Here is a 23840-nt window from a genome sequence, read left to right as displayed (position 1 = left end):
AGAGACAAAGTATAGAGAAAGAAAAAGTGGGCCCAGGGGACTGACGCTCAGCATACAGAGGACCCACGCCGGCACCGGTCTCTGAGTTCCCTCAGTATTTATTGATCATTATCTTTACTATCTTAGAAAAAGGGAAGTGACAGGGTAATAGGATCATCGTAGGGAGAAGGTCAGCAGTAAGACATATGAATAAAGATCTCTGTGACATGAAAAAGTTTAAGGAAAAGTGCTGTGCCTTGATATGCATATGCAAACATCTTCATAAACCTTTTTAGTGCATAAAGAGCAGCATTGCGCTAGCAAGTCCCACCTTTCGCCCTAAGGCGGTTTTCTCCTTTCTCAGTAAACAGAACATACAATCGGGTTTTACACCGAGATGTTCCATTGCCCAGGGACGGGCAGGAGACAGATGCTTTTCTCTATCTGCACTGCCAAGAGGCTTCTTTCCTCTTACACTAGTCCTCCTCAGCACAGACCCTTCACGGGTGTCAGGCTGGGGGATGATCGGGTCTTTCCCTTCCCACGAGGCCATATTTCAGACTACCACATGGGGAGAAACCTTGGACAATACCTAGCTTTCCTAGGCTGAGGTCCCTGCGACCTTTGGCAGTGTACGTGTCCCTGGGTACTTGAGATTAAGAGAATGGTGATGACTTTTAACCAGCAAGCTGCCTTCAGGCATTTGTTTAACAAAGCATACCCTGCACAGCCCAAAATCCATTAAACCTTGAGTCACCACAGCACATGTCTCTTGCAAGGACAAGGTTGGGAGTAGGGTCACAGATTAACAGCATCTCAAATACAGAACAAAATGGAGTCTCTCATGTCTGCTTCTTTCTATATACACACAGTAACAGGCTGATCTCTCTTTCTTTTCCCCACAGATGCAGACATTCTCCCCTTAACCAACTTTCAGGTAGGCTCCTCTGAGCCCTCTTTTTTTGACTAGGCCTTGTGGGCTATCATTCATCCCTGTCATCAGCCTGTCTAACCCCGTTTTCACAAAAATCCTGCTAGTCAGTTTAACGGAATCCCCCCACCCCGATACCTCATCCCTCTTGATATGTGATCCTGGTCCTCATTTATTCTTCAACTTTGAAGTATAAGTTCCCGGCCTGCTTTTTTTTTTTTTTTTTTTTTGAGATGGAGTCTGGCTCTGTCACCCAGGCTGGAGTGCAGTGGTGCGATCTTGGATCACTGCAACCCCCACCTCCTGGATTCAAGCGATTCTCCTGCCTCAGCCTCCCAAGTAGCTGAGATTACAGACACCCACCACCACGCACAGCTAATTTTTGTATTTTTAGTAGAGACGGGGTTTCACCATGTTGGCCAGGATGGTCTCAATCTCCTGACCTCATGATCCTCTCGCCTCCACCTCCCAAAGTGCTGGGATTACAGGCGTGAGCCACCACGCCCGTCTGTCCTTGGCCTGCTTTTTAACAAGAATCCCGTTTTAGCAAGAATCCCCCTACTCTTGATACTTCCTCGTAGTAATTTTCTTTTTTTTTTTTTTTTTTTTTGAGACAGAGTCTCGCTCTGCCGCCCAGGCTGGAGTGCAGTGGCCGGATCTCAGCTCACTGCAAGCTCCGCCTCCCGGGTTCACGCCATTCTCCTGCCTCAGCCTCCCCAGTAGCTGGGACTACAGGCGCCCACCACCTCGCCCGGCTAGTTTTTTGTATTTTTTAGTAGAGACGGGGTTTCACCGTGTCAGCCAGGATGGTCTCGATCTCCTGACCTCGTGATCCGCCCGCCTCGGCTTCCCAAAGTGCTGGGATTACAGGCTTGAGCCACCGCGCCCGGCCTCCTCTTAGTAATTTTCAATCCACTGACCCCTTCACTTTGCTTTCATTATAAATTCCCAGCTGTGTTTGCTGTATTCAGAATTGAGCTCAGTTCTATACTGCAATCTTTTTCCTAATCCCCAGAGCCAGTGCCGGACCACAACCCGGTGGAATGTTGAACGTCTCATTCTTTTTTTTTTTTTTTTGGAGACAGAGTCTTGCTCTGTCACCCAGGCTGGAGTGCAGTGGCATAGTCTCAGCTCATTGCAACCTCTGCCTCTTGGGTTCAAGTGATTCTCCTGTCTCAGCCTCCCAAGTAGCTGGGACTATAGGCATCCGCCACCATACCTGGCTAATTTTTGTATTTTTAGTAGAGATGGTGTTTCACCATATTGGTCAGGCTGGTCTCGAACTCCTGACTTCAGGTCATCAGCCCGTCTCGGCCTCCCAAAGTGCTGGGATTACAGGCGTGAGCCACTGTACCCGGCCCTGAACATCTCCGTCTTTGATCCTGGCTAGAATGACAGGGATTGATTATCTTGGGAGCCCAGGAGTGGGAATGTCTTGGGGAGATGGGAGAAAAAGGAGAAGAGTTTATGATGGTTCACTCTGCTCAAAAAGATTAAGGAAGTACCACGAGGTCAGTCCCAGCAAGGAGCTGGGAATCTGGGGCAGAGCATGCCCTCAGGGAGAAAAAGGTTGGCTGAATTAGGGGCCTCTGGTCCATCTGGGCCTCTAGAGAGAAGAGGTCTAGGCCAGGCCTAGAACAGATGTTTCTGTCTTGGCATCAAGCTGGGGAGAGCCACCAGGCCAAAACCCTGGAGTCATTCTTTGTTTCTGTTTGTTTGTTTTGAGACAGAGTCTCAGTCTGTCACCCAGGCTGGAGTGCAGTGGTGTGATCACAGCTCACTGCAGTCGCCACTTCCCAGGCTCAGGTGACTCTCCCACCTCAGCCTCCCAAGTAACTGGGACTACAGATGCACGCCACCACGCCCAGCTAATTTTTGTGGGTTTGTTTTGTTTTGTTTTGTTTTTGAGACAGAGTTTCACTCTTGTTGCCCAGGCTGGAAGGCAGTGGTGCGATCTTGGCTCACTGCAACCTCTGCCTCCCGGGTTCAAGGAATTCTCCTGCCTCAGCCTCCCAAGTAGCTGGGATTACAGGCATGCGCTACCATGCCCGGCTAATTTTGTATTTTTAGTAGAGATGGGGTTTCTCGGTGTTGGTCAGGCTGGTTTTGAACTCCTAACCTCAGGTGATCCACCCATCTTGGCCTCACAAAGTGCTGGGATTACAGGTGTGAGCCACCACGCCCGGCCATTTTTGTGTTTTTAGTAGAGATGGAGTTTCACCATGTTGCCCAGGCTGGTCGCAAAATCCTGGGCTCAAGCGATCCATCAACCTCTGCCTCCCAAAGTCCTGAGATTACAGGCGTGAGCAACTGCACCTAGAGTCACTCTTGACTTCTCTCTCCCCTCAGGGATGCAGGGCAAGCAAGCCCCAAAATTGGGGCTTAGCCCAGGAGGGTTCTTGGCTTCACCAAGGAAGGAATTCAAGGTGAGCTGGTGGGGTTAGGCAGCAACTTTTACTGAAGAGGTAGGGTACAGCAGCAGCAGAGGGGCCACCCCATAGGCAGCGTACCTACAGTAGCAGCTCAGAGGCAGTGTTGCACTCATATTTACACTTACTTTTAACTGCATGCAAATTTTTTTTTTTTTTTTTTTTTTTGAGACAGAGTCTCGCTCTGTCGCCCAGGCTGGAGTGCAGTGGCCGGATCTCAGCTCACTGCAAGCTCCGCCTCCCGGGTTCGGGCCATTCTCCTGTCTCAGCCTCCTGAGTAGCTGGGACTACAGGCGCCCGCCACCTCGCCCGGCTAGTTTTTTGTATTTTTTAGTAGAGACGGGGTTTCACCGTGTTAGCCAGGATGGTCTCGATCTCCTGACCTAGTGATCCGCCCGTCTCGGCCTCCCAAAGTGCTGGGATTACAGGCTTGAGCCACCGCGCCCGGCCAACTGTATGCAAATTAAGGGACATATAATGCAGACATTTCTAGAAAAAGGGTGGTAACTTCCAGGTCATTTAATTGTTGCCATGCAAAGGGGTGGTGACTTTCAGGTGTTGCCGTTGCCATGGCAATGGCAAACTGACAGGGCACACTGGTGGGCGTGTCTTCTGGAGAGGTGTCTCTGCCCCATCCCTGTTTTAGCTAGTCTTCAATTTGGTCCAATGTCTGAGCCCTGCCTCTAGAGTCAAGTCCCACCTCCTACCTCAACAGCAAATCCAATCCACCTGGAAATCCCATTGAGTCTACCTTAAACATACATACAGAATTCAGAAATAGCAAGATCTGAATCAAAACAATCAAGTGGAGGGTGTGGAGCTTAGCGGGGCTTTTGGGGGTAAACAAGATTGTCCATGTGCTGAAATGCATAGTTAAGGCTGAGATGGAAATTCATTGGTTTTTCTCCTTTTGTATCTATTTGAAAATTTCCAAAACAAAAGATATACCTCCTCCTAATCCCCTTGAGTAGGACCATTTCTCACTCCCTCCAATGCCTATCACCCTGGTTCAAGTCACCATCATCTCAGACCTAGCTTATTATTACTATTATTTGTCGTTGCTGTTGCTTTTGAGATGGTGTCACTCTGTTGCCCAGGCCGGAGTGCAGTGGTACTATCTTGGCTCACTGCAACCTCTGCCTGCCAGGTTCAAGCGATTCGCTTGCCTCAGCCTCCCGAGTAGCTGGGATTACAGGCACATGCCACCATGCCTGGCTAATTTTTGTATTTTTGGTAAAGATGGGGTTTCACCATGTTGGCCAGACTGGTCTTGAACTCCTGACCCCAAGCAATCTGCCCGCCTCAGCCTCCCAAAGTGCTGGGATTACAGGCATGAGCCACCGCACCTGACTACCCCTAGATTATTGCGGGGCCTTTCCACTGGTCTCCTGGATTCTACCCTAACCATCCTGTGATGGTTAATTTTGACTGGGCCATGGGGTGCCCAGGTGTTTGGTTCAACATTATTCTGGGTCTTTTTGTCAGGCTGTTTTTAGACAAGATTGACATTTAAATAAGGAGACTGAGGAAAGCAGGTTGCCCTGTCTAATGTGGGCGGGCCTCATCCTGTCAGTTGCAGGCGTGAGTTGAACAGAAAGGCTGACTCAGAGGGAGTTCTTCCTGCCAGATTCCCTTCCGACAGGCACAAAGGTCTTTTCTGCCTTTGGAGTTGAACTGAAACATTATTCTTCACGGGGCTTGAGCCTGACAGCCTTCAGAGGAGAACTATCCCATTGGCTCTCCTGGTTCTCAGATCTTCTGAATCAGGCTAGAACAAAACCATCAAGTCTCCTCAGTCTCTAGAACTCACCCTGCAGATCTAGGGACTTGCCAGACTCCATAATCACATGAGCCAAGTCCTTATACTACATCTCTTTATATAGCAGGTTGGTGCAGAAGTGATTGCAGTTTTTGCCATTAAAAGTACAAGCAGCCAGGTGCGGTGGCTCACGCCTGTAATCCCAACACTTTGGGAGGTCGAGGCGGGTGGATCGCCTGAGGTCAGAGACCAGTTTGAGACCAGGCTGACCAACATGGAGTAACTCCGTCTCTACTAAAAATATAAAAAAATTAGCCGGGCATTGGTGGCGGGCACCTGTATTCCCAGATACTCAGGTGGCTGAGGCAGGAGAATTGCTTGAACGTGGGAGGCGGAGGTTGCAGTGAGCCGAGATCGTGCTGTTGCACTCCAGCCTGGGCGACTAGACCAAGACTCCATCTCAAAACAAACAAATAAAAACACACACACACACAAAAGTACAAGCAAAGTGATCCTACTGGTTCTGTTTCTCTGGACAATGCTTCCTAAAATCTATTGTTTTGAAAAACCCTTTATTTTGAAAAATGTTGAACATACAACAAAGTTTAAAGAATAGACAATGAACACCTTGTGCCTTTTGTCTAGATTTGCCAGTTGATAACATTTTGCCACATTTGACTTTGCTCTCTCTCCCTCTGTGTGTGTACACACACATATTTATTCCCAAACCATTTCAAAGTAAGCTACAGGCTGAGCGAGGTAGCTCATGGCTGTAATCCCAGCAGTCTGGGAGGCCAAGGCAGGAGAATCTCTTGAGCCCAGGAGTTTGAGACCAGCCTGGGCAATGTAGGGAGAGTTCATCTCTAAAAATAATTTTAAAAAATTAGCCAGGTGTGGTGGCACACACCTGTAGTCCCAGCTACTCAGGAGGTACAGGCAGGAGGAACACCTGAGCCCAGGAGGTCAAGGCGGCAGTGAGCTATGATCGTGCCACCACACTCTGGCATGGATGACAAAGAATGTCATTTCTGTCCGGGCACAGTGGCTCACGCCTGTAATCTCAGCACTTTGGGAGGCTGAGGTGAACAGATTACTTGAAGTCAGGAATTCAAGACCAGCCTGGCCAACATGATGAAACCTCGTCTCTACTAAAAATACAAAAATCAGTGGCGTGCGCCTATAGTCTCAGTTACCTGGGAGGCTGAGGCAAGATAATTGCTTGAACCTGGGAGGCAGAGGATGCAGTGAGCTGAGATCGGGCCACTGCACTCCAGGCTGGGCAACACGGCAAGACTCTGTTTAAAAAAAAAAAAAATCCGGCCGGGCGCGGTGGCTCACGCCTGTAATCCCAGCACTTTAGGAGGCCAAGGCGGGTGGATCACCTGATGTCAGTAGTTCGAGACCAGCCTGGCCAACATGGTGACACCTCATCTCTACTAAAAATACACAAAGTTAGCTGGGCATGGTGGTGGGCACCTGTAATCCCAGCTACTGGGGAGGCTGAGGCAGAAGAACTGCTTGAACCTGGGAGGTGGAGTTTGCAGTGAGCTAAGATCATGCCACTGTACTCCAGCCTGGCTGACAGAGCGAGACTCCATCTCAAAAATAAAATAAAATATTTTAAAAATTTTAAAAATACAGTATCAAGGGTCACATGATCCATTTAGTTGCCACATCTCTTTAATCTCCTTTATTCTAGAACAGTCTCCCAATCATTTTGGTCTTTCATGGCCTTGGCATTTTTGAAACATTCAGGCCAGCTGTCTTGTATCACATCTGTTCTCCACATAGCAACCAGGGGAATTCTTGTAAAGCCAAGTCAGATCATGTCAGTCCTCTGCTCAAAATCCTCAGCAGGTGCCCGACTCGCCAGAGCAGGAGCCAGAGTCCTTCTCAACGCCTTCGTGTGTTCACACCACACTCTCCTTCCGGCCTCCACTTCTCCTCCTTCCCTCCTGCTCACTTACAGGTCTCCCTGCTGCTCCTGAGCACATCAGGCAAGCTCCTGTCTTGGATTCTGTTCTCTAAGAGAACGCTCTTTCCAGGAAATCTGCTTAGTTCAGTCTCTCACCTCCTTCAAGGTTTCACTCACATGCCACCTTCTCAATGAGGCCTAGCTTTTTTTTTTTTTTTTGACAGGGTCTCACTCCATGGCCCAGGCTGGAGTGCAGTGGTGCCATTTCAGCTCATTGCAGTCTCTGCCTCCTGGGCTCAAGTGATCCTCCCACCTCAGCCTCCTGACTAGTTGGGATTACAGATGTGCACCATCACACCCAGCTAAGTTTTGTATTTTTAGTAGAGACGGGGTTTCACCGTGTTGCCCAGGCTGGTCTCAAACTCCTGACCTCAAGTGATTTGCCTGCCTCCACCTCCCAAAGTACTGGAGTTACAGGCATGAGCCACCACATCCAGCCAATCAGTGCCTTTATAGGAAGAGGAAGACACAGGGAGGGAGGGAAAGAGACAGGGTGGGGAGACAGATCACCTGAGGTCAGGTGTTCGAGACCAGCCTGGCCAGCATGGCCAAATCCTGTCTCTACTAAAAATACAAAAATTAGCTGGGTGTGGTGACACGTGCCTGTAATCCCAGCAGTTTGGGAGGCTGAGGCAGACGGATCACTTGAGTCCAGGACTTCATGACCAGCCTGACCAACATGGTGAAACCCTGTCTCTACTAAAAATACAAAAATTGGCCGGGCGCGGTGGCTCACGCCTGTAATCCCAGCACTTTGGGAGGCCGAGGCGGGCGGATCACAAGGTCAGGAGATCGAGACCACGGTGAAACCCCGTCTCTACTAAAAATACAAAAAATTAGCCGGGCACGGTGGCGGGCGCCTGTAGTCCCAGCTACTCAGGAGGCTGAGGCAGGAGAATGGCGTAAACCCAGGAGGCAGAGCTTGCAGTGAGCCGAGATCGCGCCACTGCACTCCAGCCTGGGCGACAGAGCGAGACTCCGTCTCAAAAAACAAACAAACAAACAAACTAAAAATACAAAAATTAGCCGGGACTGGTGGCACATACCTGTAATCCTGGCTACTCAGGAGGCTGAGGCAGTGAGCCAAGATCACGCCACTGCACTCCAGCCTGGGAAACAGAGTGAGACTCTGTCTCAGAAATAAATAAATCCATAAAATAAAAAGAGAGAGAGAGAGAGAGAGAGAGAGAGAGAGCTGGGTCTTGCTGTCACCACAGGAGCACAGGGGGAAAGTCATGTAAGAACACAGAGAAGGGCCGGGCGCGGTGGCTCAAGCCTGTAATCCCAGCACTTTGGGAGGCCGAGGCGGGCGGATCACAAGGTCAGGAGATCGAGACCACAGTGAAACCCCGTCTCTACTAAAAATACAAAAAATTAGCCGGGCGCGGTGGCGGGCGCCTGTAGTCCCAGCTACTCAGGAGGCTGAGGCAGGAGAATGGCGGGAACCCGGGAGGCGGAGCTTGCAGTGAGCCGAGATCGCGCCACTGCACTCCAGCCTGGGCAACAGCGTGAGACTCCGTCTCAAAAAAAAAAAAAAAAAAAAAAAAAAAAAGAACACAGAGAAGGGCAAGTCAGGAAGAGAGGCTTCTTGAATTTTCTGGCACCTCGATCTTGGATTTCCAGTCTCCAGAACTCTAAGTTTTAGTTGTTTAAGCTACTCATCCTAAGGTGCCTTGTTATGGCAGCCTGAGCTGAGACAATCATTGTTACTCATTATCAGTGGCCACTGGGAGCCCATCCAAGCTGGCTCCTGTGTCCTTTGACTTTTCCTCATCATTCTTTCAACTCCCCTTGCTTCCTGGCACAAAATAGCTGTGGCTCATCTTATACTCTCCATGACCCAGCCCTGGAATCAGGCCCTTAACTAAAGAGCCTTGGTTCCTTGTAGTGAAATGCGGTGTTTAGAAGCCAAGCCCTGGGTGCTGGGTGAGCTCATTGCTGTTGGCATATCACTGCGCCCAGGCTAGTGGACACACATACATTTATAACTATATTTATTTCTAGGTCTACCTGTATATTTTGAAGTCCATGAGTTCACACTGATTCCTACAATTCCAATTCAACACCACAGGGCCCACTCTGGTTCTCTCCCTTTCCATATTTGTAATTCTCTCCTTCAACAGTGAGAAAGCAGCCGGGCACAGTGGCTCACATCTGTAATCCCAGCACATTTGGAGGCTGAGGCAGGCAGATCATGAGGTCAGGAGATCAAGACCATCCTGGCTAACACAGTGAAACCCTGTCTCTACTAAAAATGCAAAAAATTAGCTGGCATGGTGGTGGGCACCTGTAGTCCCAGCTACTCGGGAGGCTGAGGCAGGAGAATCGCTTCAACCCAGGAGGCAGAGGTTGCAGTGAGCCAAGATGGAGGCATTGCACTCCAGCCTGGGTGACAAAGCGAGACACCATAAAAAAAAAAAGTGAGAAAGCTGCCTTCCACTGTCCTTAATCTACTTACTTTTTTTTTTTTTTTTTGGAGATGGAGTCTCACTCTTGTTGCCCAGGCTGGAGTGCAGTGGTGTGATCTCAGCTCATTGCAACCTCCACCTCCTGGGCTCAAGGGATTCTCCTGCCTCGGCCTCCCAAGTAGCTAGGATTACAAGTGTGCACCACCACGTCCAGCTAATTTTTTTCTTTTTTGAGACAGAGTCTTGCTCTGTCACCCAGGCTGGAGTACAGTGGCGTGATCTCGGCTCACTGAAAGCTCCACTTCCCAGGTTCACACCATTCTCCTGCTTCAGCCTCCCCAGTAGCTGGGACTACAGGTGCCCGCCACCACGCCCGGCTAATTTATTTGTATTTTCAGTAGAGATGGGGTTTCACCATGTTGGCCAGGCTGCTCTCAAACTCCTGACCTCAAGTGATCCACCTGCCTTGGCCTCCCAGGGTGCTGGGATTATAGACTGTGAGCCACTGCACACAACCTACTTACTTGTTTGATCTACCCCCTCTGTGTACCCAGTGTTCCACTGCCACTCCCTTCCACACACAGAACCCTCTTCACTCCATCCTGGACCTAATGCCCCTGCCAGGATGCCCCAAATCATGTGCATGGCCTATTCGCTCTACTCAAGCTCTGATGCCTCACACAAACCTTCACCAATTTGGATGCCTCTTTGCCCTGGTGAGGTCCCAGTGGCCCACATCAGGCTGTCCCGCCTTGGGCTCGGTCTCTGACACTTCAAAACAACCCAACCCCATGTGTGGATTCCGTCCTCTCTCCACACAGGTTCTGACCTCTCACCCCAGGCCTTCCCCTGTGTGGACACTCTTCAGCCTGCTTAGACTCCCAACACCTCACACCAGGTCACCCCTCCACACAGATACTTGTCTTGCTCTGTCCCACTTAATGGTTTTAAGACTGGTTTAGGGAAGGGGATGAACATGAGGAAGAGGGACCAGGCTCTATTCTTTTCTTTTTTGAGATGGAGTCTCGCTGTGTCGCCCAGGCTGGAGTGCAATGGCATAATCTCAGCTCACCGCAACCGCCGCCTCCCCGGATCAAGTGATTCTCCTGCTTCAGCCTCCCTAGCAGCTGGGATTACAGGTGCCTACCACCACGCCCAGCTAATGTTTCTATTTTTAGTAGAGGCAGGGTTTCACCATGTTGGTCAGGCTGGTCTCGAACTCCTGACCTCAGGTGATCCAACCGCCCCCCTCGGCCTCCCAAAGTGCTGGGATTACAGGTGTGAGCCACTGCCCCTAACCTCTACTCTTATTTATTTTTATTTTTATTTTTATTTTTTTGAGACAGAGTCTTGCTCTGTCGCCCAGGCTGGAGTGCAGTGGCCGGATCTCAGCTCACTGCAAGCTCCGCCTCCCGGGTTCACGCCATTCTCCTGCCTCAGCCTCCCGAGTAGCTGGGACTACAGGCGCCCACCACCTCGCCCGGCTAGTTTTTTGTATTTTTTTAGTAGAGACGGGGTTTCACCGTGTTAGCCAGGATGGTCTCGATCTCCCGACCTCGTGATCTGCCCGTCTCGGCCTCCCAAAGTGCTGGGATTACAGGCTTGAGCCACCGTGCCCGGCCTTTTTTTTTTTTTTTGAGACAGAGTCTCGCTCTGTCGCCCAGGCTGGAGTGCAGTTGCACAATCTCGGCTCACTGCAAGCTCCGCCTCCCGGGTTCATGCCATTCTCCTGTCTCAGCCTCCTGAGTAGCTGGGACTACAGGCGCCCGCCACCGCGCCCGGCTAATTTTTTGTATTTTTAGTAGAAACGGGGTTTCACCGTGGTCTCGATCTCCTGACCTTGTGATCCGCCCGCCTCAGCCTCCCAAAGTGCTGGGATTACAGGCGTGAGCCACCGTGCCCGGCTACTCTTATTTTTTTTGAGACAGAGTATTGCTCCGTCCCCCAGGCTGAAGTGCAGTAGTATGATCTCGACTCACTGCAACCTCCGCCTCCCAGGTTCAAAAGAATCTCCTGCTTCATCCTCCCAAGTAGCTGGGACTACAGGTGTGTGCCACCATGCTGACTAATTTTTGTATTTTTTTTTTTTTCTAGAGACAGGGTTTTGCAGTGTTGTCCAGGTTGGTCTTGAACTCCTGGGCTCAAGTGACCCACCCACCTCGGCCTCTCAAAGTGCTGGGATTACAATCAGGAGCCACTGCACACGACCAGGCTCTACTCTTTATTGTTCCAAAGAACTTATCACTTTATATGAGTCTGCTAGGACTGTCATATCAGGCAGGTGGGGCCTTTGGGAGGCAATTAGGTCATGAGGGTGGAGCCCTTATAAATGGGATTAGTGCCCTTATTAAGGGACTGCACCTAGCATGGTGGTTTTCGCCTGTAATCCCAGCACTTTGGGGGCCGAGACAGGTGGATCTTTGAGGTCAGGAGTTAGAGACCAGCCTGGTCAACTTGGCGAAACCCCATCTCTACTAAAAACACAAAAATTAGCCAGGCGTGTTGATGCGTACCTGTAATCTCAGCTATTCGGGAGGCTGAGGCAGAAGAACTGCCTGAACCCAGGAGGCGGAGGTTGCAGTGAGCTGAGATCTCGCCACCGCACTACAGCCTGTGTGACAGAGTGAGACCCTGTCCCAAAAAAAAAAAAAAAAAGCAATGCAATGCAGACAACTTGCTTGTCCCTTCCACCACGCAGGAACACAGCAAGAAGATTCCATTTGTGAACAAGAACGTGCACCCTCACCAGACACCCAATCTACAGGTGACTTGATCTTGGACTTCCCAGCCTCCAGAACTGTGAGACATCAGTTCCTGTTGTTTACAAGCCACCCAGTCTGTTTCGTTACAACAGCCCAAATGGACTAAGGCTTCAAACACGGGAATGTGGAGGGACATGATTCGTCTATAGCAGCTTCCCACCAGGCTTTCCAAACTGCGTGTTTCCTGTTTATCATATACCCTCCCACCCTCTGCATGTCAGCTTCTCACTGCAGGGATCGCGTCTCTGTGGCATCCCAGGTTCCTGGAGGGACAGCTGGAGGCCCTTGTACCCATGTGCAGAGGAAACGCTTGCGTCTGAGGAAGCTCCCGTGGGGAGCCTCACTCCCACTCTCCCCACTCCTCAGACCTTGGGCATGGAAAGTCGGAATCCCTGGGACCAGGTACAAACGGTTTATTTTTCTATGAAGAGCAAAGTACAAAGAGGCAGGGAGGGGAGCTGGGCCCAGGGGAGCAGCCGTGGGCAGGTCCCAAGGCCCTGGCTGTGGTGACGACATGCTGGCAGCTGCCCCAGGAGTAAATGGGTCTCCAGTGTGCAGTGGAGAAGGAGCAGGAGCGGCGAGGAGGAAGCCCACACCTGCTGCCGGGAGTCACACAAAGCCAGGCTTCATGGATGAGCGGCGGCAGTTGGGACAGCTCCGGGTCCCGTTGTTTTGCAGGCACCTGGGGAGGCAAAGGGCCCTGTCCACTCCCAAGGCCTGTCCTTCCCTCCGGGCCCTGGGTCCTCTCTTCCTTCCTTGCCTGCCCTCTGCAGGGGCTAGGACACATCCTGGTGGCTGTTCAGCAGCAGTGGAAGGGAAGGGAATGGGGCAGGCTCCCACTGCACCCTGCTTGCCCCTCTCCTCCTCTGCCCCAGGGACCTCCAGGGCAGAGCATGGGCTGGGAGTTCAGAGGATGGGATGGAGCCATACCCAGGGCAGGTCTGGCCTGGATGTCTGACCTAATGACCTTTGAGGGGCCTCTCTGACTTCTCTTTGGGGATTATGATAAGAATGACCACAGATCTCAGCTCACTGCAGCCTCTGCCTCCCAGGTTCAAGTGATTCTCCTGCCTCAGCCTCCTGAGTAGCTGGGATTACAGGCTCCCACCACCATGCCTGGGTAATTTTTGTATTTTTAGTAGAGACGGGGTTTCACCATGTTGGCCAGGATGATCTTGAACTCCTGGGCTCAAGTGATCTGCCCACCTTGGCCTCCCAAAGTGTTGGCAAGACAGAGGTGAGCCAAAACGCCTGGCCAAGGTTAAGTGTTTGCTATTGGCCAGGCGCGGTGGCTCAAGCCTGTAATTCCAGCACTTTGGGAAGCCGAGACGGGCAGATCACGAGGTCAGGAGATCGAGACCATCCTGGCTAACACGGTGAAACCCCGTCTCTACTAAAAATATAGAAAAAACTAGCTGGGCGTGGTGGCGGGCGCCGGTAGTCCCAGCTACTCGGGAGGCTGAGGCAGGAGAATGGCGTAAACCCGGGAGGCGGAGCTTGCAGTGAGCTGAGATCCGGCCACTGCACTCCAGCCTGAGCAACAGAGCGAGACTCCGTCTCAAAATAAAAAAAAGTGTTTGCTAGTAGTATTATTGCTGTGATTAGGCCAGCTGGGCCCTACAGTGCCCCGCAGAGACCATGCCCACCCCGTCCACCCCCCGCAGGAGTCCCCACCTGAGGTGGAAGATGTGGGAGCAGGGCAGGGCCTGCAGCCGGCTGTTCTTCTCGCCTATGGACTCGCCACACAGGCCGCAGTAGAGCTCCGTCTCCTCCACACACTCGTGGAACCTCACGACATGCGCCCGCAGTTCCCGCTGCAGCCCTTTGCTGCGGTAAATGCTCTCGCTCAGACAGTGCAGCTTGAGCTGGCTCAGCTGGGGCCCGCGGGAGTGGAGAGTGGCAGTGGGGGATGAGAGCAAAGTCAGTGCAGGCAGGCTCCAGTCTCAGCCACTTCCCTGTCTTCCTGATGGACCTCGGGAAAACGTCCTGCCCTCTCTGGGACCTTGCTTCCTTTCATGCAGAATGAGGGGGTGGGAGAGATCAGAGGTCTTCACCCCCCAGAACTGCCTGGAGACCCCATGTTTTTTTTTTTTTTTTTTTTTTTTTTGAGACGGAGTCTCGCTCTGTCGCCCAGGCTGGAGTGCTGTGGCGCGATCTCGGCTCACTGCAAGCTCTACCTCCCGGGTTCACACCTTTCTCCCGCCTCAGCCTCCGAGTAGCTGGGACTACAGGCGCCCGCCACCATGCCCGGCTAGTTTTTTGTATTTTTAGTAGAGATGGGGTTTCACCATGTTAGCCAGGATGGTCTCGATCTCCTGACCTCGTGATCCACCCACCTCGGCCTCCCAAAGTGCTGGGATTACAGGCTTGAGCCACCGCGCCCGGCCAGACCCCATGTTTTTGAAAGATTTTATGACCAAACCTGGTGCACAGACTCCGTAATACTTTGCGGCAGGGCGCCGTGGCTCATGCCTGTAATCCCAGTGCTTTGGGAGGCCGAGGCAGGTGGATCACCTGAGGCCAGGAGTTCAACACCAGCCTAGCCAACACAGTGAATTCCCATCTCTACTTAAAAATACAAACATTAGCTGGGTGTGGTGGCGGGTGCCTATAATCCCAGCTACTCAGGAGGCTGAGGCAGGAGAATCACTTGAACCTGGGAGGCAGATGTTGCAGTAAGCTGGGATCGTGCTATTGCACTCCAGCCTGAGACAAGAGTGAAACTCCATCTCAAAAACAATTTTTTTTTTTTTGAGAGTGGGTCTCACTATGTGGCCCAGGCTGCTCTCAAACTTCTGGGCTCAAGTGATCCTCCCACCTCAGCCTCCCAAAATGCTAGGATTATAGATGTTAGCCACCGTGTCCAGTCCACTGTTAGGAGTTTTAATCAACAGCAGGAAGCTTCTGAGGAATTCTGCTATGCTCCAAGCTATGAAACTCCTGCCCTGCCCTCAGGAGTGCTCTCTGTGTGGCAGAGAGAGAGCCAGGGTATGGGGTTGGCTGCAGGCAGCTCCCAGGATCAGGAAGTGCTCATGATGGGAACGGGCTCAGGAAGGCCTTTCCCCAGACCCAAGTCCCCCACTTGGGCCCCTGACCCCAGACCCAGGACACAGAATCAAGTCTGACCTTGTTCCCCACCTCCTCAGCCAGATCCTGGGCTCTCTCGATGACGTCCAGAGCCTGGAAGGTGAGCACAGGCCAGGGCTGCGGGCAGAGCTGTCTGACAGGCCTTGCTCACAGGGAAGCACGGGGTGGGGGGCAGGCCTGGGGAGGGTGACATGGCAGCTGCCCTGTGTGTGAAGGCAGCAGGAAGGGCCTAGGGCATAGTCATAGGGGCTGTGTGGGCAAGTGACCTCCTGCCTCAGTTTACCCAGCAGCCTGGGTTCCAACCCCAGCTCCAGGCCTTTACTAGCTGTGGGTCCCAGGGCAAGCGATGGGCCTTCTCTGAGCCCAGAAAATGACCAGGAATGTCCTGGCCTCGTAGGATCAGAGTGAGGCTGATGTCAGACGAAGTGGCTGAAAGAGCCAGCCGACCTACTGGCCCCAAGTAAGGAGCGCTGGGAGGGCTGAAGGGTGTGGGAAAGGCCCGACCTCACCTTGTCCAGCGTCTTTCTGGCTACCCAGCACTTGGCCACACCCAGCAGCGCCTGCACTTGCCCCAGGCGGTTTCCAATCTCGGTCATGATGCTCATGGCGGAGTCATACCTGGGGAAGGCTGTCTGCAGAGCCAGGTGGGGGATGGAATCAGACGGCATCAGGCCTGTGCCCCAGTCCCCCGCCCCCAGCCCCTGCATCCCGGTGACCTCACCTCCAGGTCCCCACGGCTCCGGTGGATGTCAGCGAAGCAAAGTAGGCAGAGAGCCTGCAGTGGCCGGTCCCCATGCTGCAGTGCGATCTTCATAGACTCCTGCGAGGGAGGCCAGTGGCTCAGGCCTGCTCCTCTGCCACCGCCACTGGAGTGCCCTCCCCTCAACGGGCCCCTCTGAAGGGACAGCCCAGGGAAGCAACATCCTCAGAGCCTAGCAAATCTATCATGGTGCTGAGGCCTCACAGGCCGAACCACTGAAGTCACAGCACCCAGCAAGGTGGGTGGAAAGTGAGGCTCATAGAGAAGTGACTTGATTGGGGTCACCCGGTAAGTGACAAAGCTGGGATGTGAACCCAGGTCAGTGGGACTCCAGAAACTGGCCCTGTACCATCTCTACCCTTCAAAGTACCCCATATAGGGTGTTGGGGACAGAAGGACGCCCCCTCCCCTGCAGATGGATTGGAAGGGAGTGGGGTTTGGGATGAGGCTAGGGGACAAATGTTTCCTTCGGGGCTCAGCTGTAGAGAGGGTGGGCCAGGGGCAAGCCCTGGGGGGCCTCCGGGGGCTGGTTTGGAAGAAGGAGGCTCTGCTGTCCCAGGCCCCAGTCCCTGGCCCACACCACCTCATCACCCACCTGCCCCCTTCCCCGCTGCCCCACCTCGCAACACTCCATGGCACTGCCCAGGTGGCCCAGCAGGCGATAGGCCACGGCCATGTGGTACTGGCTCATGGCCCGGTACTTCAGGCTCCAGCCTTTGCCATAGTCGTTGACGAGCTCTGCGGCTTTGCAGGGGAAGAACAGGGCTTTCTCGTAGTCCTGCAGGGGACGTGGGATGGAAGGAGGCAAACTGAGTGGCAGAGGCTGCCCCAAGTCGAGGGCTCCTGGGCCAGGCTTCTTTAACAGCAGGTAGGGGCGGGGGGCCCAAGTGTCTACTCATTCATTGTGGCATCCAGGACAAGAGTGGCCCAGGTAGAGGGAACAGCCAGTGCAAAGGTGTGGGCTCCGTGGACTCAGGGATTCTCATCTGGTCTGTGATGCATCCCAAGAGCCTAGCACAGTTCTTGGTACTTGGTGGATACACAATAAATATTTGCTGAGTGAATGAATAAAAAGGCAAGAAAATACAGTCGGCTTCTCTTTTCTCCCAATGCCAAACGGACTCCTCAGCTTCAGAGATGCACAGGGACGGGAGATACCAGGTCCCTCCACCCACTAGAGCTTGCCTGCTGGCACCCGGAAGCAGGTGTTCACTGAAGCTCAGTGGCAGACTGGCAGCACAACAGGCTCAAAGAACATCAGACAGATTCAGCGAGGTGATGCAACCATTGGCTTGTACTTTCTCCTCAAGCATCGAAATGCCTTTTCTACCTGCCCACGGTCAGCTGATGACCTGGCCTCATTGCTCCAAGAGGAAAAGGAAGAAAATCAGGGAGAAGCTCCTTCCCCTCCTGTCTCCACCAGATCTCCCACCTCCGCACCTCTGCTCCCACGCTCCCTGCTTCCTTTCCTGTCACTGTGGAGGACGGCTCCTGTTCCCATCAAATGCCAGCCCCCGATGAGCAGTCTCTGCATCGTCAGGTTCTCTCTTTCTACAGAATCTTTCCCATCCACGTGCAAACATGTCTGGCATTTCTCATCTCGTTTAAAAAATAAAAACTGGGCCAGGCACAGTGGCTCAGGCCTGGAATCCCAGCACTTTGGGAGGTCAAGATACGAGGATCTCTTGTGCACAGGAGTTTGAGAATGGCCTGGGCAACTTAACAAGACCCCGTCTCTACAAAAAGAAAATCAGCTGTGCATGGTGGTGCATCCCTGTAGTCCCGGCTACTCAAGAGGCTGAGGTGGAAGGATCACTTGAGCACAGGAGGTCAAGGCTACAGTGAGCTGAGATTGCACCACTGTACTCCAGCCTGGGCCACAAGCGAGACTCCGTCTCAAAAAAAAAAAAAAAAAAAAAAAAAGAAAACTAACCCACCTTCTCTTGACCTCATTTCCCTTCAGCTAAAGCTCCATTTCACTGTTCTTTTTCAAGGTAAATCTATTTGATCTTTCACTTAATATTTAACAAGCAGCTCCAAGTTAACACGACCAAAAGAGAAGTGTCAATAACCCCAATAAAAACCTTTTCCTAATACGCCTTATTACGTACTTTTAAATTTGAAGCCATATAAATGTTTTACAGGTTAAAAAAATTAAATTGAATTTGAAAAATATCTAAAAATAGAAAATGGAGGTCAGGTGCAATGGCTTATGTCTGTAATCCCAGCACTCGGGGAAGCTGAATTGGGAGAACAGCTTGAGGCCAGGAGTTCAAGATCAGCCTGGGCAACATCGCAAGACCATTATCTCTACAAAAAATTTAAAAATTAGCCAGATGTGGAAGATTGTGCCTGTAGTCCCAGCTACTCAGGAGGTTGAGGAGGGAGGATCGCTTGAACACAGGATTTTAGGTTACAGTGAACCGTGATTGAGCCACTGCACTCCAGCCTGGGTGACAGAGGAAGACCCTGTCTCAAAAAAAAAAAAAAAAAAAAAAACTAAGGCTGGGCGCGGTGGTTCACGCCTGTAATTCTAGTACTTTGGGAGGCCGAGGTGGGCGGATCACAAGGTCAGGAGATTGAGACCATCCTGGTTGACATGGTGAAACCCTGTTTCTACTAAAATACAAAAAAATTAGCCAGGTGTGGTGGCACGTGCCTGTAGTCCCAGCTACTTGGGAGGCTGAGGCAGGAGAATCACTTGAACCTGGGAGACAGAGGTTGCAGTGAGCTGAGATCACACCACTGTGCTCCAGCCTGCAACAGAGTGAGACTCTGTCTCAAAAAAAAAAGTAAATAAATGTCCCTAACCGTGTGTCATATTACTACAACCACACACACAAAATAATTATTTTGGCCGGGCGCGGTGGCTCACGCCTGTAATCCCGGCACTTTGGGAGGATGAGGTGGGCGGATCACGAGGTCAGGATATAGGAACCATCCTGGCTAACAACGGTGAAACCTGTCTCTACTAAAAATACACACACACACACACACACACAAAATTAGCCGGGCATGGTGGCGGGCGCCTGTAGTCCCAGCTACTCAGGAGGCTGAGGCAGGAGAATGGCGTGAGACCACCCAGGAGGCGGAGCTTGCAGTGAGCCGAGATCGTGCCACTGCACTCCAGCCTGGGCGACACAGTAAGACTCTGTCTCTAAAAAAAAAATTATTTCAATGACTTTAGAACAAAAGTACTCAGTTTACCCACAGTGGGATATATATTTATTGTAAAAACAAGGCTGGGCATGGTGGTTCATGCCTGTAATCCCAGCACTTTGGGAGGCCAAAGTGGGCGGATTACCAGGTCAAGAGATTGAGACCATCCTGGCCAACATGGTGAAACCCCGTCTCTACTAAAAATACAGAAAATTAGCTGAGTGTAGTGGCATGCGCCTGTAATCCCAGCTACTTGGGAGGCTGAGCCAGGAGAATCGCTTGAACCCGGGAGGTAGAACTCGCTTGCAGTGAGTCGAGATCGAGCCACTGCACTCCATCCTGGTGACAGAGCAAGAGTGTCTCAAAAAAAAAAAAAAAAAAAAAAAGCCAAAAGAACAGCAAATAAATCTTAAACTTCATTCAGTTGTCTTTATTTTCTAGAGTTATACTGGTATTGTCTTTTGGAATTATTTTATGTATTTTGTAGAGTAAAGCAAATATTTAATTATGTTGTTAGAAACTAAGATTTTTCATCTAAGAGAAAAGACAAGTTTACAATAAGTTAAGGGGAGCTCCTGAAACATTAGATTTGAATTGGAAATATCAGTATAAACTTCAGTTGTTCTGGTAACTGAAAAGATTTAGAAGCAGGGACATCCCACTAGCAATGAGCACCCCATAAGCCCACACTTGTGGTTTTTTTTTTCCTCTCACACAGGGTCTTGCTCTGTTGCCCAGACTGGAGTGCAGTGGAGCAATCATGGTTCACTGCAGCCTGAAACTCCTGGGCTCAAGTGATCCTCCTGCCTCAGCCTCCTGAGCAGCTGAAACTATAGGTGTGAGCCACCATGTCTGGTTCATTTTTTAACTTTTGTGCAGTTGGGGTCTTGCTATGCTGCTCAAGCTGCTCTCAAATTCCTGGGCTCAAGCAATCCTCCTGCTTAGCCTCTCAAAGTGCTCAGATTATAGGCATGAGCCTTGCCAAATTAAAAAAAAAAAAACTGTTTGTAGAGGCTGGTCTGGAACTCCTGGTCTTGAGCGATCCTCACCCCTCAGCCTCTCAAAGTGCTGAGATTACAAGTGTGAGCCACCACGCCCAGCTTACTTTTCTTCAGAATTAAAAAGGTTTTTAAAAACCCCTGTCCCGCCCTAGTCCTATCTCGTCTCACTGAATGGCTCCCCCTTACATCTGCTTCCGAAAAACAAAGTCCTGGCTGTCATCCCTGGTGACTCATTTCCGCCCATCCCGACTTGGATCCATCAGCATTTATCCACTTACTAACTCCAAGATGTATTAAGCATCGACTGGGGCCAGGCATTAAATCCCCCATGGACCAAGCACGGCACAGATACCTGAGTGGAAAGGGAACAAAAATACCCAGGGTCGGCCGGGCGTGGTGGCTCACGCCTGTAATCCCAGCACTTTGAGAGGCCAAGACGGGCGGATCCCTGAGGTCAGGAGTTCAAGACCAACCTGGCCAACATGGTGAAATGCCATTTCTACTAAAAACACAAAAATTAGCCGGGCATGGTGGTATGCACTTGTAGTCCCAGCTACTTCGGAGGCTGCGGCAGGAGAATCGCTTGAACCCGGGAGGCGGAGGTTGCAGTGAGCGGAGATGGCGCCACCGTACTCCAGCCTGGGCAACGAGAGCAAAACTCCACCCCTGCCCCACCCCCCGACAAAAAATACCCAGGGTCAGAACCTGAAGTCGCTGACCCTATCAGTTCCTTCACAGCTGACCCTCCTCCTCTCACCTCTCTACCTCCACACAGACCTGAGACACACCTGACAGCCATGGTGGCCTCTGTCCTTCCTGGAACATTCCAGGAAACATTCCAGGGTGCCTCCCCAGGGTCCAGCTTGCTTTTAGGGGTTCCCCCATTTTTGCCTAGAATGTTCTCTCACCAGATTTCTGCATGACACCCCCTCTCTTCTTCAAGCCATCAAACATCACCTCCGCGAGGCCCTCCGACCACCGTGTTTGAAATTATGACACCCCCACACCCAGTGCTGCCAGCCCTTTGCCCACTTCGCTTTCTCCTAACCACTTGACTTCCTGACTGTGGTGATCGTCTTTCTTCCCCAACTAGAACGGAACCCTGGTGAGGACGGGGACTTGGCTGTTCTACTCACTGCTACACCCTGGGCCAACAGTCTTGGGATATGGTAGATGCTCAATAAAGATTTGGTGACTGACTCCATACAACCCCACTGTAAGGTGAGTCCTACTCTCCTTCATTTTACAGATCTCTCCCAAGGTTCAGAGAGGAGAGGTGACTTGCCCAAGACCACACAGCAAACATGGTAGGGCAGGCCGCTGGCCTGTCCTCACAGAGGAGCCTCCCATTATTCCTCCAGGAAGTCAGACAGATCAAGGTTTGAATCCTGGCTCTGCCCTTGCTGGCCTCCTGGCCAAGTTGTTACCTCCCTGGAAGAGCCTTTTCCCTCTCTGATTCTCACTTGCCTCAGCCCTCCCTAAAAGGAGGGCTGAATGAGGTAGTGCTACAGGGTGTGTGCCTCATGAGAGGGGAGCCCCAAACCCTCCACTGCTGTCCCCCTGGGGCGCAGGCCCACCTTGACCTGGGCATAGAAGCTGCCCAGGCTGCAGCACACGCGGCACTCGAGCATGGCGTCATCGTTGTTGTGGGCGTAGCGCAGGGCCTTCTCGAAGCTCTCCAGGGCCTTCTGGAAGACGCTGAGGCCCAGGAAGGCATTGCCCATGCTCAGGCTGACCTGGCCTCCGAGCTGGGCACCTGCCCTGGTACCAGGCAGCCCAAGGCAGGTCTTGCAGTAGGAGATGGTCTTGTGAAACTCGCACAGCTTCTCGTTGCTGCGGGCCAGGTTCAGGTAGCTCTCCAGGAGGAAGTCGGCATCCTCCAGCTCCCGGGCCGTGTCGATCTGGACCACAGCGAACTGTACACCGCGACGGTGGGCAGGTGGTGCTCAGCCTGGACTCTGAGCCTTGGACCCCAGCCTGCACTGCAGACTCAGACCTGGAGGCCCCATACCCACTCCCCAACCTCACACCCAAAGCAGCAGATCCCAAATATTCAGACCCAGAGCTTCTACCCGCCAGCCTCAGCTACCTTCCCTACACTCCAGCCTCACCTCCCAAGCTCAGGCTCGCAGCCTTCACCTTCTATCCCAAGCCTCAGATCTGGAATCTCCACCACCCACCCACCCCCAGCCTCAACCCTGGAGCCCACACCCCGCCAGGCTCAGATACAGAACACCAGACAGGAAGGCTGAAACCTACACTGGGCTTGAGACCCACGAACACTCGACCCTGAGGCCAGAGAACCTCAGTCTCAGAGACTTGGGCACTGCAGTTCAAGGCCACAGGCCTGAATCTGACGCCAAGACTCAGCATCTAAGAGCCACGGCCTTAGATATAAATTCAGAGCCTCAGGCCCCGGCTGCCAGCCTGTGGGACACGGGGGAGCCCGAGGAGGCTGAGAAGGGACTGGGGAGCCTGGGAGACATCCAGCCCCAGCCTGACCCTTGCACGCCCCCAGGCCGGGTACACCCACCTTCAGCATCTCCTTGTATCGGCCCATCTCTGAGTGGGCCGTGACCAGGCAGCCCAGCACACGGAAGCGCCCCATGAGGTCTGAGCTCTTCTCCAGCACCTTCATCCACACCTGCAGTGCTTTCTCTGTCTGGTTGGACTGATACAGCTGGAGCCCCTTCTCGATCTGCTGCTTGGTCTGGTCCTGCCCCATGCTCCCCAAGCCCTGTGCCCCACGTGGGGTGACCCCTCGTGGCTCCGTGCCTCTAGGCACTCATAGCACAGGAATCACAGTGCCGGCTGCCCCCTGAAACCTGGGAACAAAAGCAGCATCGGGTGGGAGCGGGAGTGGGGCCTGGATGGAGAGCAGGCGCCACCCTGGGAACAAGGCTGGTTCAGTCCCTGTCCACAGCTGTCCCTGCCAGTTGGGGCCACGTGGCCTCTGAGGAATGTCAGCAGCAAGGTCACGCGGGCCTCTGTGCACCCACTCGCGAGCTGGGACGTGGCTTCCCTGAACATACAGGCATCTTGCCACCTGGGCACCCCCTTGGGCGTCCCTGCGGCACCTCCAACACTGACTCTGACCCCCCTGGCAGCACGGGCCCTCCCAGCAGCCTCGCCAAGGGGCCAGCTCCAGCAAGTGGGCAGGCCTTGGGCCAGAGGTGCTCGGGGGAAGGAGAGCAAGGCTGGACCTGCAGGTCTGGGGAAGCCAGGTGAGCGCCCAGCCCTGCTTCTCCCCCATCAAGACACCCCCCACCGCAGCCTCCCCGGGCTCTGTTCCTGAAATTCACTGAGCACCGTGGGTCACTCATTCAGGCCCAGGCTGACACCATTCAGCACCTCTCACCTTAGAGAGTCTGGGAAAGGCCTCCAGCTGGTGAGAGGCCTGAGCTCTAGCCTGGCTTCCTTCGAACTCCCAGTGGGACCCTAGTCAAGTGACCCGGCACCATGGCCTGAAGAGAGGAATGGTACCTAGCTCACTGGACCGCTATAAGAACTCAATGATGAAAGAGTTGAAGGCCGGGCGCAGTGGCTCAAGCCTGTAATCCCAGCACTTTGGGAGGCCGAGACGGGCGGAT

General features: G+C 52.6%; 1 protein-coding gene and 1 long non-coding RNA gene across 16 annotated transcripts; both read right to left on the bottom strand.

The window, feature by feature from the left end:
- Window positions 1–12641: 12641 nt before the first annotated feature.
- Window positions 12642–23212, bottom strand: RAPSN (receptor associated protein of the synapse). 15 transcript variants are annotated; one of them, XR_013403839.1, is made up of 8 exons: window positions 22784–23211; window positions 21828–22166; window positions 16710–16868; window positions 16052–16150; window positions 15830–15962; window positions 15370–15507; window positions 13918–14117; window positions 12642–12925 (listed from the first exon to the last, which is right to left on the bottom strand). XR_013403839.1 is itself a non-coding variant. In XM_015114297.3 (8 exons), the coding sequence occupies exons 1-8, from the start codon at window positions 22973–22975 to the stop codon at window positions 12853–12855; spliced, it is 1239 nt and encodes a 412-aa protein (XP_014969783.1). In that variant the 5' UTR covers window positions 22976–23212; the 3' UTR covers window positions 12642–12852. The 15 variants fall into 15 exon arrangements, 14 of the variants coding, with proteins under 14 accessions (XP_014969783.1, XP_014969782.1, XP_077819052.1 ...); XM_015114297.3 differs by having other exon boundaries at window positions 15370–15423; window positions 15840–15962; window positions 22784–23212; XM_015114296.3 differs by having other exon boundaries at window positions 13918–14253; window positions 15370–15423; window positions 15840–15962.
- On the bottom strand, window positions 17233–20604 carry LOC144334223 (uncharacterized). Its single transcript, XR_013403846.1, has 2 exons — window positions 20529–20604; window positions 17233–17454 (listed from the first exon to the last, which is right to left on the bottom strand). It is a non-coding gene; the product is annotated as an uncharacterized LOC144334223 (long non-coding RNA).
- Window positions 23213–23840: the final 628 nt, after the last annotated feature.

Source organism: Macaca mulatta, chromosome 14 (genome assembly GCF_049350105.2).
Source record: "Macaca mulatta isolate MMU2019108-1 chromosome 14, T2T-MMU8v2.0, whole genome shotgun sequence".
In the NCBI taxonomy this organism is placed as follows: domain Eukaryota; kingdom Metazoa; phylum Chordata; class Mammalia; order Primates; family Cercopithecidae; genus Macaca; species Macaca mulatta.
Note: the sequence above shows the minus strand (reverse complement) of the source record. Positions and strands in the feature narration are given on the sequence as shown.

Excerpts from the sequence above, each read along its gene's own strand:
- RAPSN (XM_015114296.3), bottom strand. The coding sequence starts at position 22,975 with ATGGGGCAGGACCAGACCAAGCAGCAGATCGAGAAGGGGCTCCAGCTG. Across the intron at positions 16,869-21,827 it reads GCTTCTATGCCCAGGTCAAG|GACTACGAGAAAGCCCTGTT; the intron begins GTGGGCCTGCGC and ends CGTCCCCTGCAG. Across the intron at positions 12,926-13,917 it reads TCCCACATCTTCCACCTCAG|GTGCCTGCAAAACAACGGGA; the intron begins GTGGGGACTCCT and ends TTGCCTCCCCAG.